The sequence below is a fragment of the Neoarius graeffei genome, chromosome 10, assembly GCF_027579695.1.
Source record: "Neoarius graeffei isolate fNeoGra1 chromosome 10, fNeoGra1.pri, whole genome shotgun sequence".
NCBI classification, from domain to species: domain Eukaryota; kingdom Metazoa; phylum Chordata; class Actinopteri; order Siluriformes; family Ariidae; genus Neoarius; species Neoarius graeffei.
In genome coordinates, this window is record NC_083578.1 from 25,989,190 (window position 1) to 26,004,782 (window position 15,593).

The 15,593-nt window shown below is 42.2% G+C and overlaps 1 protein-coding gene across 16 annotated transcripts in view; it reads right to left on the reverse strand.

Annotated features, from left to right (window-relative positions):
• Nucleotides 1-15,593, reverse strand: part of LOC132892991 (membrane-associated guanylate kinase, WW and PDZ domain-containing protein 1-like) — a 371,376-nt gene that overhangs the window by 102,019 nt on the left and 253,764 nt on the right. For all 16 annotated transcript variants that reach the window (XR_009655496.1, XM_060931644.1, XM_060931640.1 and 13 more), the window contains 2 exons: nt 15,331-15,516; nt 8,509-9,150 (listed from right to left, as the gene is read on the reverse strand). Coding sequence is in view for 15 of the 16 variants with exons in the window: in XM_060931644.1 (XP_060787627.1) it covers nt 8,509-9,150; nt 15,331-15,516 (828 nt within the window). In the remaining variant the exon portion in view is untranslated. The remainder of the gene's footprint in view (nt 1-8,508; nt 9,151-15,330; nt 15,517-15,593) is intronic.

A 15,593-nucleotide genomic window follows, 5' to 3' on the forward strand; every position in this document is an offset into this window, starting at 1 on the left:
CCAACCACATAATTCCATTTATTTTTTTAACGGTCCAGTTTCCATCAAATCGTGCGCTCTGATTGGCTTGCGAGCGGTCCGGAATCCTACGATACGGTAGGTGACTTGCTCGTTCACAACAACAAACATATTAGCAATTTTTTGTCAACATTTATTTTCACATTTCTCAGTATAATAGCATTAATTTTACAGCATGGATAGCACTCTGATTACGCTATCCATGTTCGAAAAATTAACTCGAAAGCGAGTTTTATTACCCTGATGAAGACTAAATAAAAGAAAACATTTCAGGAGAAAGCCGAAAACGAGCTTGTAGTAGGTTTGTTCTAAATATGGTTTCCCTTTCGGGTGCGCTCATTTTCTGTTAGAATTTGGTAAAGAAAAAAATAAATAATATTATTTGCCAGTTTAAAGTGCATATCCTGGAACAAATTCGGGTTTTTTTTATATGAAAATATGTCCCTTTACACACTCATCCAGAAGGGTAATTTTGCACAAGGCCATCTGTCTATGGCAGAAAAAAATAAAACAATAAAAAGCGTCTGGAAAAATCCCAAGGGAGTCTGGAGCCAGATTCGTAGCGCCAGCAGGCTGCGCGAGCTTGCACGGTTTCAGTGCACAGCCTGTGTAGACCAAGTTTAGCAGCTAGCGATTTTGCATTGCAATATGGAATTGTCACCTGAGCGCAATGTTACTTCACCTTTGGATGAAGAATGTAATGTTGTTACACCCTCCTACGATACATCTGTTAACCATTTTAATAATTACATGATAACGTTGAAGAAATTAGTAGAAAACCGCCAGGTCGTTTTCTCATAAACCAGTGCTGATGTAGGATTCAGAGGGAGGCGTCCCGCACGCGACGTCACGAAAATCAATGTTTGTCGGGAAATCCAAATGCCAAGTTTTTTCATAGGCGCACAATTTCACCTCAAATGGCTTGATTTCAACTGAATTTTTCTGGTATTGCGGAAGGTAAAAAAAAAAATTTGCACAAAATGCAAAATGTGACAGATATTTGACCAAAGTTTAATATAAAATAAGAGAATTACATTGATCTTGCTCCTGAATTTACCCGTGATATGCACTTAAAGGTCGGTCTGTATCGTGAAATACCGTAACCTCGGCCTTGAAACTTACGATTGGCTCACCCACTGAACGCTGGGTGTGAACGGGGCCCGACACATGTATCTGTGGTGTAGAAAATTTAACAGAGAATTACCATCAACAAATCACATCTCTTTCTTTTTTGAAGTTTTAAATGTTAGTTTAAATTTAAAGAAAAAAATAAGAATCGAGTTCTATCAGCCGCACACAGACAAAATCGAATTTTCAAAAGTCCTTTACATTTTTATTATCTTTATTACGATCACTGAGGACGCGCATCCAGAGGATTATCAAGTGTAGCTAACCTTTAAATGTTATCTTCATTTGTTTGAGAGGTTCTGCATCAAAATAAAGTCACATGACATTTAGCAAAGATACCGCAAGTCTGCAGCAGGGTTTGAACCCAGGTGCAATGGAGAGGACAAGCTCAGAAAACAAAACTCCTTCTTTGCATCGATATCCAACACACACACGGGCAGAAAGACGAGGCTTTGGGATGTGTGTGGGTTATTGCTATGGCAACAGGGTATATATTCTCTCTCTTTCTCTCCCTCTCTGCACTTGCGCAGGTTTTTTTCCCCCTGATTCACCTTGGTGTATCAGTGCGTGGCTGTGTGCTATATGAACTGTCACTGGAACAAGGAAGTGAGTCACTGATGATGAGTGAAAAGCCTAATTCTGTTCTTTCCAGCACAGCTACCTGACTTGATCGCAGCAGCCCTACATTTTGCGTGCCGCTGCATTTTATCCCAAATCAATATACAAGTGAAGTGCCAGAGTACTGTCCTATAAAGCTGATGTCGGATCAGCAACAGCTATGCAAATCCTAAATTAAACCACCACAGCAGAAATGCTCTGAACAGTTATTCCAATAATGAAAAGAAAGGGAAAAAATTTGTTATATATGAGATTAGGATTATACAATAAAAAAATACATTATTTAAAGCTCACTGGCACCCTAAAAGCTTTGTAGCACACACACACACAAAATATATATGCTGCAAGCTGGCCTAGTGATTAGCATGACCACCTCTCAACCAGGGGATTGCGAGTTCTACTTGCAGTCGGGTCATACCAAAGACCATCATAAGGCCATTATTAAAAAAATGTCCTGTTTCCGGTCCACCGGCCGGGTGAGTGCCGTTTGTGCGTTTGAAATTTTTTTTTTAACGCCGGTTTTTCGACATTTTTTTCGGGTTCGTAAATCTAAAATCGAACTTGACATTTCCGCATTCCCAGGGCTTTCCACTAAGGCTCATACTAGCCAGCCATGACAAATAAGTAGCCAGCCGGGGGGGAGGAAACACAAAATAAACTCCTGTGCACGCAGTTCCCAGGATTAAATGCATTTTCCACAGACCATTTATTTATTCACTTTACTCAAATACAAAGTAAAATGGCAGTAAATCATCTTTCTTTTCTTGCGTATTGCATCATGAGGTGTTCCTGGCTTGTAAATCTCTTATTTTCGGTGCATGACACATTCACGCAGCTGAGCATGCTATGAATTAACAACGACAACGGTCTGCAGCGGGGCTACACAATTAAACGCTCAGCGAACATTTCTACATTTGTGTATGAAAATACACTCCAACCACTCAGTTTGGTTTCATTTACACCCAACGGTGTCTTTTGATGCCAGCACGTAATTGAGCGAGAGCAGACTGGTTTACCGGAGACAAAATAAGCGTGATCTCTGCTTCTGTTCCCTCCGACACGCTACTGCCTCCGCCGAGTGCGCGCGCACTCTGAACCGAATCAGCTCTGCGCATGCGCCGTGCGGCACAAAAAAATGTCAGCCACCATGAAGGAAGGAGATCCGGAGTTTTCAAACATTTGCTTAAGTGTGAAATCGCAAAATGGTATTCTAGCGAACAACAAAATAGTAAAGATTCAGAAAAACAAATCATTCAGTGATCATTTTAATAGTGTAATTTCATCCGAACTAGGCCTAACGGTCGATTTAGAACTACAAAAAGTCCGTGTGTCGGACATTTTAAGTACCTTTGTAAAAGTTTTGCAAATGTTGCAGTCAGCATTTAAAATGCTAACTTAAAGTTTTTGTACAAGTTTCAGTCGATTAAACTGTCATATTTTATTAAATGTGTCTGCTTTTGTAATAAAAAAGTACTGAAAGAAAAAGCAAACAGCATTGCGATTTCTTATCCATCCATATATTAAAAAAAAAAAAATCCCTCCCTCCCAACTGAAAATTTTTTTGCTCACCCGGTGGACAGGAAACGGATTTTTTTTTAAGGATGGCTTAAAAATGGTACCTGCTGCCATCTGGCAAGGCACGCTGCAATAGAAATGCGAGTGGGGAGTCAAACACTTGTGGTTACCACAGAACGAGCCCCCCACTGTAAACCTAGCTACATAGGCGAGAGGCCGAGGGCTACTGAAACGGAGATTGGCACCACACCCATGTGCCTCAAGAGCTGAGTAGTACCGGAACAGGACACTGGGAGGACCAGAGCCTGGCGTAGGAGGGGGATAGTATATTAGCTCTGAAAGCAAACCTTTGAATGTTTAATTAGCTGGAAAGGGTTGATGCTAAAATACAAAAGTGTGAAGAAAGGACCTCCGTTTGACATTTCAATTGGTTTCTCGATAATTAACAATTGTTCGCCGAAGGTGAGGTGAATATCGGTAATAATAACCGAGACGAAGTTGAGTATTCACTAATATTCACTGAGCCTGACGCGGAGTTGCTTTACTATAAATACACTGAAGATTATTTTTTTAAAAATCATATTAAAAAAAATATAATTTATTTCAATCTTCAAAAGCAACATGCAAACACAATGTGTGCAGGCTTGTGTCACTTATCTATGCTGAGTCACAAGAAACACTTTGTTTTGAAATAGATAAAATAAATCACAGTTCCACCTTACCTTTGAACAGACCAAACTTCGTAGCATCTTTAGTACTTTTAGGAACAGCAATTTCTTTCATAATTTCTAATTCTTCCGCACTTACGGTGACAAAGCGATTGGCCGCTATTTTGCCGAGTCGCTGGACGTCATTATCGAGAAATAGTCCCGACTCTCTGGACCAATCAGAAGGCGCGATTTTCTATAATCGCCTGTGCATTGATAAGAAATACGGGACACTGCATGGTCGTGCGATGATATGAAGTTTATCTTCAAGTGTTGAACATATTCACGAGTGAGCAATGTGAACGAGTCAAATTATTTTCAATAAGTCAAGATAAACTTCATATCTTTGCGCCACTGTGTAATGTTCTTTAAATTATATATGGACACATCCACAAAAAAAGTTAATCAAAAGAAGTTTAATTGTGAACTGGTTTGCCATTTTGACAACGTGCATCTAGTCAGCAGGAAAACACTGGGAGAGACATCGGAGTGAAGCAAAGTGGCTTGGCAAAGTGACTACACCTCACAGTAACTTGGATACAATTGTTTGAACTGATCTTGGAATTTGCAGTTGTTTAGAAGTGGCTCCAAGAGACATTTCAGAGTTGTGTATATCTGCGATCCTCTTTCTCAGATCTGCACTGAGCTCCTTGGACTTTCCCATTTTACTGTGTGTTGGTCAATCCAGTGAGTGCTGTAAACAAACCCTTTTTATGAAGGCACAGAGAAGCTACCAGCTGTAGTCAATCATGATCACTAACAGGAAGTTAAGAGACCTCGGCCTTGACAAGATAAGAGACATTTTGGAAGTTTCAGCACCTCTGAATTAATCATCTAAGTGAGTGTATGCAAATTTTTGACCCTGTATGTGTAATTTTGACCTTGTGTTGATTTCAGAAAACCCAAAGAAAATTAATGTATGCTGTACAATCATTCTGCCACAGAAAAACAGTTCAAAAAAAATTACTAAATCCCAAAATATTGCCATGACATTCATATCCAAGATGACATTCATGTCACTGTATGTAAACATTTGACCACAACTGTGGGTGTGTGTGTGCTTGAAATATATTTCGAAAAAAGTTATAATTCTGAAAGGACTCGAGATACTCACTGTAATCCAAACTTACTCCCACATTGAGTAAAGAACCTACATATCCAGTCATGCTCATCACTGCATGTGCACACATCCAACAATAAGCGTTCTCGTTCTGTCGCCACATTCATTCCAAGGTCAACTGAAAGTACTACGTTTCACACACTCATAGCAAAGCCATCGCAGTTCATTAAATCTGCAGCACAGATTCAGAACAGTATGTTTGATTATATAAATCACATGCGTCCAGTCCTGCTTCTGAACAGCTTATGGCAATATTCTGCAGGGAGCGCAATGTCTTGACAATTAAAGCTGCCTAATAAAGTTTCAGTAATAGACTATGTAAGGAATAAAGTATGATGGGGTTGTGCTGTTACAGGAAAATAATCACAGAGAGAGTGGTGTGATGACAGGCGACAAGAAATGGAGTTTATGTTCAAACCCAAAAGTTGATTGTTTGAAGTGTTTTCTTCTTATACCACAGCAATTTGCCAACAACTGCAATTTCTCTATTTAGTAATGAACAGCACACGTTTTAACCACATAATAAAGTTGTGGAACGTCCTCGAAACAAGTTAGTTCATATTATTTGCTTACTTTACAGCAGGTAGTCAGTCATTCCCTTACTAGTCACATTTTTTTTTCTCTCGAGTTTTATTTTTCCTTTAAAATCTTCTATCATTAAAACCTTAAAGGAACAGCTTTATCTCTGTATAAAACCCTGACACTGGAGACTCCTTCCATAAATGCTAAATAACAGCTTCACCACATGAACAATCATGTTTTTCTTTGCAATGCAACCTGTTTTTTTTTTATTTGTCAGAGATGCAAACGGTGCGCCTTTTGGTGGATGCCGCCTTTTTCACGGCTGAATCGTGCAGATCCGATTTTTTTTTTTTTTTTTAGGGGGGGCGTTGGAGTGTCTGATTATAATTTCATCAAAGTAAATTCTGTATTAAAATGACTAAATAAGCAAATGCCGTTACAGTCCATGAAACATAGGAAGTATAAGTATGAGAAGAAAACAGTAAATCAGAAAGCTGCGCACGTAAAGCCGATTACGTAACTTAGGTAACTTACGTTGGACTGATGGAAATCCTTGTGCGTGCAGTGAAGTGCAGCCAGCAGCAGATAATGGCGCGCAGCCAATTGGCTTTACGTGCGCAGCTTTCTGATTTACTGTTTTCTTCTCATACTTATACTTCCTGTGTTTCATGGACTGTAACAGCATTTGCTTATTTAGTAATTTTAATACAGAATTTACTTTGATGAAATTATAATGACACTCCAATGCCCCCCCTAAAAAAAAAAAATCAGATCTGCACGATTCAGCCGTGAAAAAGGCGGCATCCGCCAAAAGGCGCACCATTTGCATCCCTGATTTGTCCATTATTAGGCTTAGATTATGTGTAGCGTCTAACACACAATCTCTCTGAATTAGATGTTACTCTAAAAACAATTTTAAAAAAAGATCATTTTTGAAGAATCCAGTCAGTTGAGATGAGATGCTACAGAACCATCCTTGGCATTTCCTACCTGGACCAACCAAGAAGTCCGCAACACCATCTCTCAGAACAATCGGCAGACATGAAGACCTTCTCACCACAGTTAAAAAGAGAAAACTCCGATGGTACGGACATGTAACCAGATCCAGCAACAGCCTTTCCAAAGTCATCCTACAAGGCACGGTTCAGGGCCGCAGAAGAAGAGGCAGACAGAGGAAGAAATGGGCTGACGTCGTCACAGAGTGGACCCAAAGAAGCTTTGCGGAGACGCAGAGAATGGCACATGATCGTGAGAGATGGAGAAAGTTGGTGTGTTCATCAGTACAGCGCCCCCACGACCACACCCGGTCACGGGACCGTGATAAAAACGATAATGTATTGGAGCAAGCACATTAACATAAAATGTGTGGTTTTTCTTGCACTACTATCACAGTGGCTGTTATAGAAAATTAAAGAGAATTTTAAACCACCACATCCTGACCAATCAGAAGTGAGAATCCAAAGGCACTGTGGTATAAAATGTCCATAACAGGCATTCTTGGTTATCAAAATAAATAGTATAAAAATATATATATAAAAGCATAGGGCTAGCACATTTGCATACTATTCCGACATATTATTTAGTGTCAAAAGCAGCTGAGAATGTAAATCAAACATTATCATATCTTCTATTATTTGCCTCATTTTATCCCTCAACCAAAAAGAACGACTCTCTTGTGATATTTAAGCGTTTAATTCATTGTGCTTCAGTTTGTCAGGGTCTGAAAGGACAATGATGGGTAATCATACTAACAGGTGTGTTTAAGGCTCATGGATGCAAACGGCGCGCCTTTTGGCGGATGCCGCCTTTTTCACAGCTGCCTGGGGGACTTGTGTGAATCACGCAGATCCGATGAGGTTTTTTTTTTTTTTTTTTTTGGGGGGGGGGGCGTTGGAGTGTCTGATTATAATTTCATCAAAGTAAATTCTGTATTAAAATGACTAAATAAGCAAATGCCGTTACAGTCCATGAAACACAGGAAGTACAAGTACGAGAAGAAAACAGTAAATCAGAAAGCTGCACACGTAAAGCCGATTACGTAACTTACGTCGGACTGATGGAAATCCTTGCGCGTGCAGTGAAGTGCAGCCAGCAGCAGATAATGGCGCGCAGCCAATTGGCTTTATGTGCGCAGCTTTCTGATTTACTGTTTTCTTCTCATACTTATACTTCCTGTGTTTCATGGACTGTAACGGCATTTGCTTATTTAGTCATTTTAATACAGAATTTACTTTGATGAAATTATAATCAGACACGGGCGGCACGGTGGTGTAGTGGTTAGCGCTGTCGCCTCACAGCAAGAAGGTCCGGGTTCGAGCCCCGGGGCCGGCGAGGGCCTTTCTGTGCGGAGTTTGCATGTTCTCCCCGTGTCCGCGTGGGTTTCCTCCGGGTGCTCCGGTTTCCCCCACAGTCCAAAGACATGCAGGTTAGGCTAACTGGTGACTCTAAATTGACCGTAGGTGTGAATGTGAGTGTGAATGGTTGTCTGTGTCTATGTGTCAGCCCTGTGATGACCTGGCGACTTGTCCAGGGTGTACCCCGCCTTTCGCCCGTAGTCAGCTGGGATAGGCTCCAGCTTGCCTGCGACCCTGTAGAAGGATAAAGCGGCTAGAGATAATGAGATGAGATAATCAGACACTCCAACGCCCAGAAAAAAAAAAAAAATCATCGGATCTGCGCGATTCACACAAGTCCCCCAGACAGCCGTGAAAAAGGCGGCATCCGCCAAAAGGCGCGCCGTTTGCATCCATGAAGGTTGGAACAAAACCCATTGATAAGATGGTGCTGATTAGCAGCAGATCTCCAGGATCATGATTATTTTATCAAGACCTTTATATAATCTATAGCCCTACCCACACACACACACACACACGTGCTCACCTCTCTGTACCAGCATGGTGACCTCACTTCCTTTAGGACACTTGCTGAGCAGCTCCACTACCTGGTTGTGGCTCATGTTCTGCACGTTCCTCTTGTTCACCTCCACCAGAATGTCACCCTCCTTCAGGCCGCGACAGCGTAGGTAGTCTACAATTTGCTTGACTTTCTGCCCACCCCCGACGGCACTGCCAATACCACCACAGTCAGCAATGGTGAAGCCAAAGCCCTTGTCACCCTTCTCCATGTGCACGGTGATGAGCTCAGGCTGTGTGGCGATGGATGACGCAAGGGTTACCACGTCACTACCGTAGCTCTCTGGCATTACCATCCCTTCTGCTGTGGGACTGTAGGGACGTGGCTCCATGCCCACTGTACCCACTGTACCCATCCCTGACTGACACGGGCCCAAGGGTGGGGGATCAAAGGCCTCCTGGCCGTTGACTATGATGGGCTCTTTGTCCAGGATGGCCACTGAGGTCACCAGGCTGGTGTTTGGGTCATCAGGGTCAAAGGGCAGCGGGTAACCACGGCACAGTTCCAGCTGCACGGCTGAGCCGATAGGGATGGATTGGAAGATCTTGACTACCTGAGCATGTGTGTAGCCCAGAACAATGGTGTCATTGACGCTGACAATGACGTCACCTGGAAAACACACAGACATGAGGGCACTTGTGTTTTCAAGACAGGAAATGTGTGATGTCAGTCGTGTGCTGGACATGTACAAAATGTGCAAAATTGACTAGTTCCAGACGTCATCGGGAGAATACACACACACGTGCATGATGCACTGAACCAAAAAGCAGGGGTCCCCCTCCCATTTTCTCTCCAATTTGGTCACCTGCCAATTCTTTGTTTGCAATCACGTGACCTTTTGCTTCCTGGTTTCCAAGTGACCGGCAACAAATCAAAGATGGTGTCCAAGCCAAAGTACGTGGCCGTCGTCATCTTGTGGAAAACACCCTACATCTCACTATGTTAACGGACTAGAGCCAAAAGCAAAATCGAGATATCAAGAAAAAAATATATTTATGCGATGGCTTGGACCCCTACAGCTTAAAAACGACGGACTTTTCAAGCGATTTCAACAACTTTCCAATCATACACTTTCCGGACATTTCCAATTATCTGGTAGTCCAAACATCGTTTTACACGAAGAATCAAACGAAAGCTTTCGAAAGTCTTGAAGCCTATAACTTTCTCATTTGTGGCTGGGTTCGTGAAGTTGGAATAAGACTTCTAACCTTCTGAGAACCAACCCATAGACTTGTGTCCTCTGTAGTTGACATTTGTTTTACGTGCACACCCTCTTACACTCAAGCTATTCCCTTGAATCCTGGTGTCTTGTCAAGAGTACATCCTGGGCCTTCCAATGATACATCATGTGACTAGGAGGGTTGCTGGGAAATTCCTAGTAAGGAAATCACAACAAAAGAGAAACTGAGAGACACGTTTTTTTTCTTGGTTCCCAGGAGGCTAAACCAAAATAATTGTCTTTTTTTTTTTTACGACGGTAAGTAATGCAAGCCAAAGTGTAGTATGTGATTCAAGTTGGAGCTACTGTTGGCATTTTTGCAATGACAACTTTTTATTTTAGATACATACACTACCGTTCAAAAGTTTGGGGTCACCCAGACAATTTTGTGTTTTCCATGAAAAGTCACACTTTGATTTACCACCATAAGTTGTAAAATGAATAGAAAATATAGTCAAGACATTTTTCTGGCCATTTTGAGCGTTTAATCGACCCCACAAATGTGATGCTCCAGAAACTCATGCCATGTACACACGTAGCCGGGTATTTTTAAAACCGAACATTCCCCCCCCTCCGTTTATAAAAATATTTTATCCACACCACCTCGTCTTCGAAAAAAATCCCTTCCACACATAACCGAACATCTGCGTTTTCAATCACATTCATAAGCATTCCAAACCTGTAGATGGTTATTTCCGCAAATCCTACCCCCTAATCACATCGCCTGCGCTCTTGGAGCAGTAGTTGGGCTTCTAAAATTAAACATGTAAATAGCACCTGCACAATAATTAACGCTTTCAAGGCACTACTCCGATCCATTACTCTCTAGCTAGCCGCACACTATGCTGATTTTCAGCGTACCGAGCCAACTGAAGTCGCGAGTCAGGCGTAAAGACTAGTTTTCGATGGTACCGACTCATATCTCAGCCAATTCGAAAAACTAATCGGGAGCCAGACTGATCGGCGAGAGTCGCTAGCAATAGCCAATCATATCTTTCGCATATAACACGTGACATCATTAAACACAATTTCTAGCGTGAGAAATACGTGTTGGTAGCACCTAATGCAGGTATATACTGTAATTCCATAGACTGAAGCTTTATCCATAGACACAGTGGGCTGGAAAGCCACTCTGCTCAAGTTGTGTGGCTGAATTCCAAATCGCTTTAACTCCCCTATATAAGTGCACTATTTAAGGTTGGAAATAATAGCTCATGCAGCCTAGATAGTGCGCTACATATTCCATGTTGTGTCATTTGTAATTCAGCCTGTAGCATCTTCAAGTGTTGGATTTAACAGTAACTATATCCAATAGCCAATCACAAAGCTATTAAGTTGTCACGTGTCGCTTCAATCGCGACTGCACTCGTCAACAGTCGGGGGATATGTGTGTGCCCTGTCGGGAGTCGGCTCTGAAATGGGTCGGTTCGGTACCGCGTGGATCGCCGTGGTGTGCGGCTAGCTTAAGTCCATGCTTAATCTGGATTCTGCAGTAAACAAAGGTCGCACGTTTGACGTCAGGGCAGATTTGTTGTCATTTTTTTGGCGCAGATTGTGACGTTCTAAAACGCAAAACTCCGGTTATCTCTGTCTACACGAAAAGGCATACACGGAGTTTTCAAAAATCTTCACTTTGCCCGGAGTTTTCGTCCACACGTAGCCGGGTATCTGCTAAATCGAAGATATTTTTCTACGTTTTGGCCTGTCATCCACATGAAAACACATCAAAAACGAATATTTAAAAAAACTCCAGGCAAAGTGAAGATTTTTGAAAACTCCGTGTATGCCTTTTCGTGTAGACAGAGATAACCGGAGTTTTGCGTTTTAGAACGTCACAATCTGCGCCAAAAAAATGACAACAAATCTGCCCTGACGTCAAACGTGCAACCTTTGTTTACTGCAGAATCCAGATTAAGCATGGACTTAAGCTAGCTGCACACTACGGCGATCCACGCGGTACCGAACCGACCCATTTCAGAGCCGACTCCCGACAGGGCACACACATATCCCCCAACTGTTGACGAGTGCAGTCGCGATTGAAGCGACACGTGACAACTTAATAGCTTTGTGATTGGCTATTGGATATAGTTACTGTTAAATCCAACACTTGAAGATGCTACAGGCTGAATTACAAATGACACAACACGGAATATGTAGCGCACTATCTAGGCTGCATGAGCTATTATTTCCAACCTTAAATAGTGCACTTATATAGGGGAGTTAAAGCGATTTGGAATTCAGCCACACAACTTGAGCAGAGTGGCTTTCCAGCCCACTGTGTCTATGGATAAAGCTTCAGTCTATGGAATTACAGTATATACCTGCATTAGGTGCTACCAACACGTATTTCTCACGCTAGAAATTGTGTTTAATGATGTCACGTGTTATATGCGAAAGATATGATTGGCTATTGCTAGCGACTCTCGCCGATCAGTCTGGCTCCCGATTAGTTTTTCGAATCGGCTGTGAGATGAGTCGGTACCATCGAAAACTAGTCTTTACGCCTGACTCACGACTTCAGTTGGCTCGGTACGCTGAAAATCAGCGTAGTGTGCGGCTAGCTAGAGAGTAATGGATCGGAGTAGTGCCTTGAAAGCGTTAATTATTGTGCAGGTGCTATTTACATGTTTAATTTTAGAAGCCCAACTACTGCTCCAAGAGCGCAGGCGATGTGATTAGGGGGTAGGATTTGGGGAAATAATGCCATCTACAGGTTTGGAATGCTTATGAATGTGATTGAAAACGCAGATGTTCGGTTATGTGTGGAAGGGATTTTTTTCGAAGACGAGGTGGTGTGGATAAAACATTTTTATAAACGGAGGGGGGGAAAATGTTCGGTTTTAAAAATACCCGGCTACGTGTGTACATGGCATCAATCTGCTCAAAGGAAGGTCAGTTTTATAGCTTCTCTAAAGAGCTCAACTGTTTTCAGCTGTGCTAACATGATTGTACAAGGGTTTTCTAATCATCCATTAGCCTTCTGAGGCAATGAGCAAACACATTGTACCATTAGAACACTGGAGTGAGAGTTGCTGGAAATGGGCCTCTATACACCTATGGAGATATTGCACCAAAAACCAGACATTTGCAGCTAGAATAGTCATTTACCACATTAGCAATGTATAGAGTGGATTTCTGATTAGTTTAAAGTGATCTTCATTGTAAAGAACAGTGCTTTTCTTTCAAAAATAAGGACATTTCAAAGTGACCCCAAACTTTTGAACGGTAGTGTAAAGTTGATGTACCTTTAACAAAACGATCGCTGCAAACATGAGCATGTGGACTCTCAATTCCTTTCGAACACAGTGAAAGGCTTGCGAGCCATTTTTCATAGCGTCTTTGAGATATTTTTCACCCTTATGCACGACTTCTTTTGGCATCCTAGAATACCTTTTGCCTTTTTCTCGATTTGAACATCTAAATACAGAGCAACGATCTGGCATATTTGGAGGCGAAACACAAGAAACTACGATGAAGCGACTGTAAACAAATACGATGCCTGCCTGCCGGAAGTCTGGATACCTAATGAGACGGATCACTACCGGAAGTGACAAAGATTGATTACAAACAAAGAATTCCCACACATCATAGCGACCAGGCAGGGTGAAGGCTGACACATGCTTTAGTTTGAAGCAGTAGGGCAAAATGCTTCTCCGCTGCACCACTCAGGAGCCCAGAGAAGCTTTTAAGAAGGGAATGTAGAAGTGTGAGAGTACTTAGATATAGTGGGGCAAAAAAGTATTTAGTCAGTCACCAATTGTGCAAGTTCTCCCACTTAAAAAGATGAGAGAGGCCTGTAATTTTCATCATAGGTACACTTCAACTATGAGAGACAGAATGAGAAAAAAAAAATCCAGAAAATCACATTGTCTGATTTTTAAAGAATTTATTTGCAAATTATGGTGGAAAATAAGTATTTGGTCAATAACAAAAGTTCATCTCAATACTTTGTTATATACCCTTTGTTGGCAATGATAGAGGCCAAACATTTTCTGTAAGTCTTCACAAGGTTTTCACACACTGTTGCTGGTATTTTGGCCCATTCCTCCATGCAGATCTCCTCTAGAGCAGTGATGTTTTGGGGCTGTCGCTGGGCAACACGGACTTTCAACTCCCTCCAAAGATTTTCTATGGGGTTGAGATCTGGAGACTGGCTAGGCCACTCCAGGACCTTGAAATGCTTCTTACGAAGCCACTCCTTCGTTGCCCGGGCGGTGTGTTTGGGATCATTGTCATGCTGAAAGATCCAGCCATGTTTCATCTTCAATGTCCTTGCTGATGGAAGGAGGTTTTCACTCAAAATCTCATGATACATGGCCCCATTCATTCTTTCCTTTACATGGATCAGTCGTCCTTGTCCCTTTGCAGAAAAACAGCCCTAAAGCATGATGTTTCCACCCCCATGCTTCACAGTAGGTATGGTGTTCTTTGGATGCAACTCAGCATTCTTTCTCCTCCAAACATGACAAGTTGAGTTTTTATCAAAAAGTTCTATTTTGGTTTCATCTGACCATATGACATTCTCCCAATCCTCTTCTGGATCATCCAAATGCTCTCTAGCAAACTTCAGACGGGCCTGGACATGTACTGGCTTAAGCAGGGGGACACGTCTGGCACTGCAGGATTTGAGTCCCTGGCGGCATAGTGTGTTACTGATAGTAGCCTTTGTTACTTTGGTCCCAGCTCTCTGCAGGTCATTCACTAGGTCCCCCCGTGTGGTTCTGGGATTTTTGCTCCCTGTTCTTGTGATCATTTTGACCCCACGGGGTGAGATCTTGCGTGGAGCCCCAGATCGAGGGAGATTATCAGTGGTCTTATATGTCTTCCATTTTCTAATAATTGCTCCCACGGTTGATTTCTTCACACCAAGCTGCTTACCTATTGCAGATTCAGTCTTCCCAGCCTGGTGCAGGTCTACAATTTTGTTTCTGGTGTCCTTTGACAGCTCTTTGGTCTTGGCCATAGTGGAGTTTGGAGTGTGACTGTTTGAGGTTGTGGACAGGTGTCTTTTATACTGATAACGAGTTCAAACGGGTGCCATTAATACAGGTAATAAGTGGAGGAGAGAGGAGTCTCTTAAAGAAGAAGCTACAGGTCTGTGAGAGCCAGAAATCTTGCTTGTTTGTAGGTGACCAAATACTTATTTTACAGAGGAATTTACCAATTAATTCATTAAAAATCCTACAATGTGATTTCCTGGATTCTTTCCCCCCATTCTGTCTCTTATAGTTGAAGTGTACCTATGATGAAAATTACAGGCCTCTCTCATCTTTTTAAGTGGGAGAACTTGCACAATTGGTGACTGACTAAATACTTTTTTGCCCCACTGTACACGTTTGTGTGAAGGTGTGTTTGAGCCATAGCTGTGTCAATCAGGTTGTTGCTCATGGAGTATGACAGTGTAATTGACACTCGGGGAATGCAGAACCTCTGATGTACGGTCAGTTCATTTTTGAAATGCCATCTTGTCTCTGAAGCTCATCAGATGAGAGGCTATCAAGATTATATGTAGCATAAATCCAGTTGCCTTGTGTGTGTGTTTGTGTGCATGCGTGTGTGTGTCTCTCTACCTGTCTCCATCTTGCCATCCAAGGCTGCTGGTCCGTCTAATATGAGACTCTTGATCTGTAAGAACTCGTCTGGCTCATCTCCTCCTACCACAGTGAAGCCGAAACCCCGCCTGCTTTTCAGTAGTTTGGTGCTTATAAACGTGCCCTTGAGTTCTGCGGGGTTTCTTGTGAAGAACGGCTTCCCTCCTACATTCACATACACACTTAGAAAAGGTCTTCAATATTTAACGATGCCACACCAAAACCAAATATGTGAAGCAACG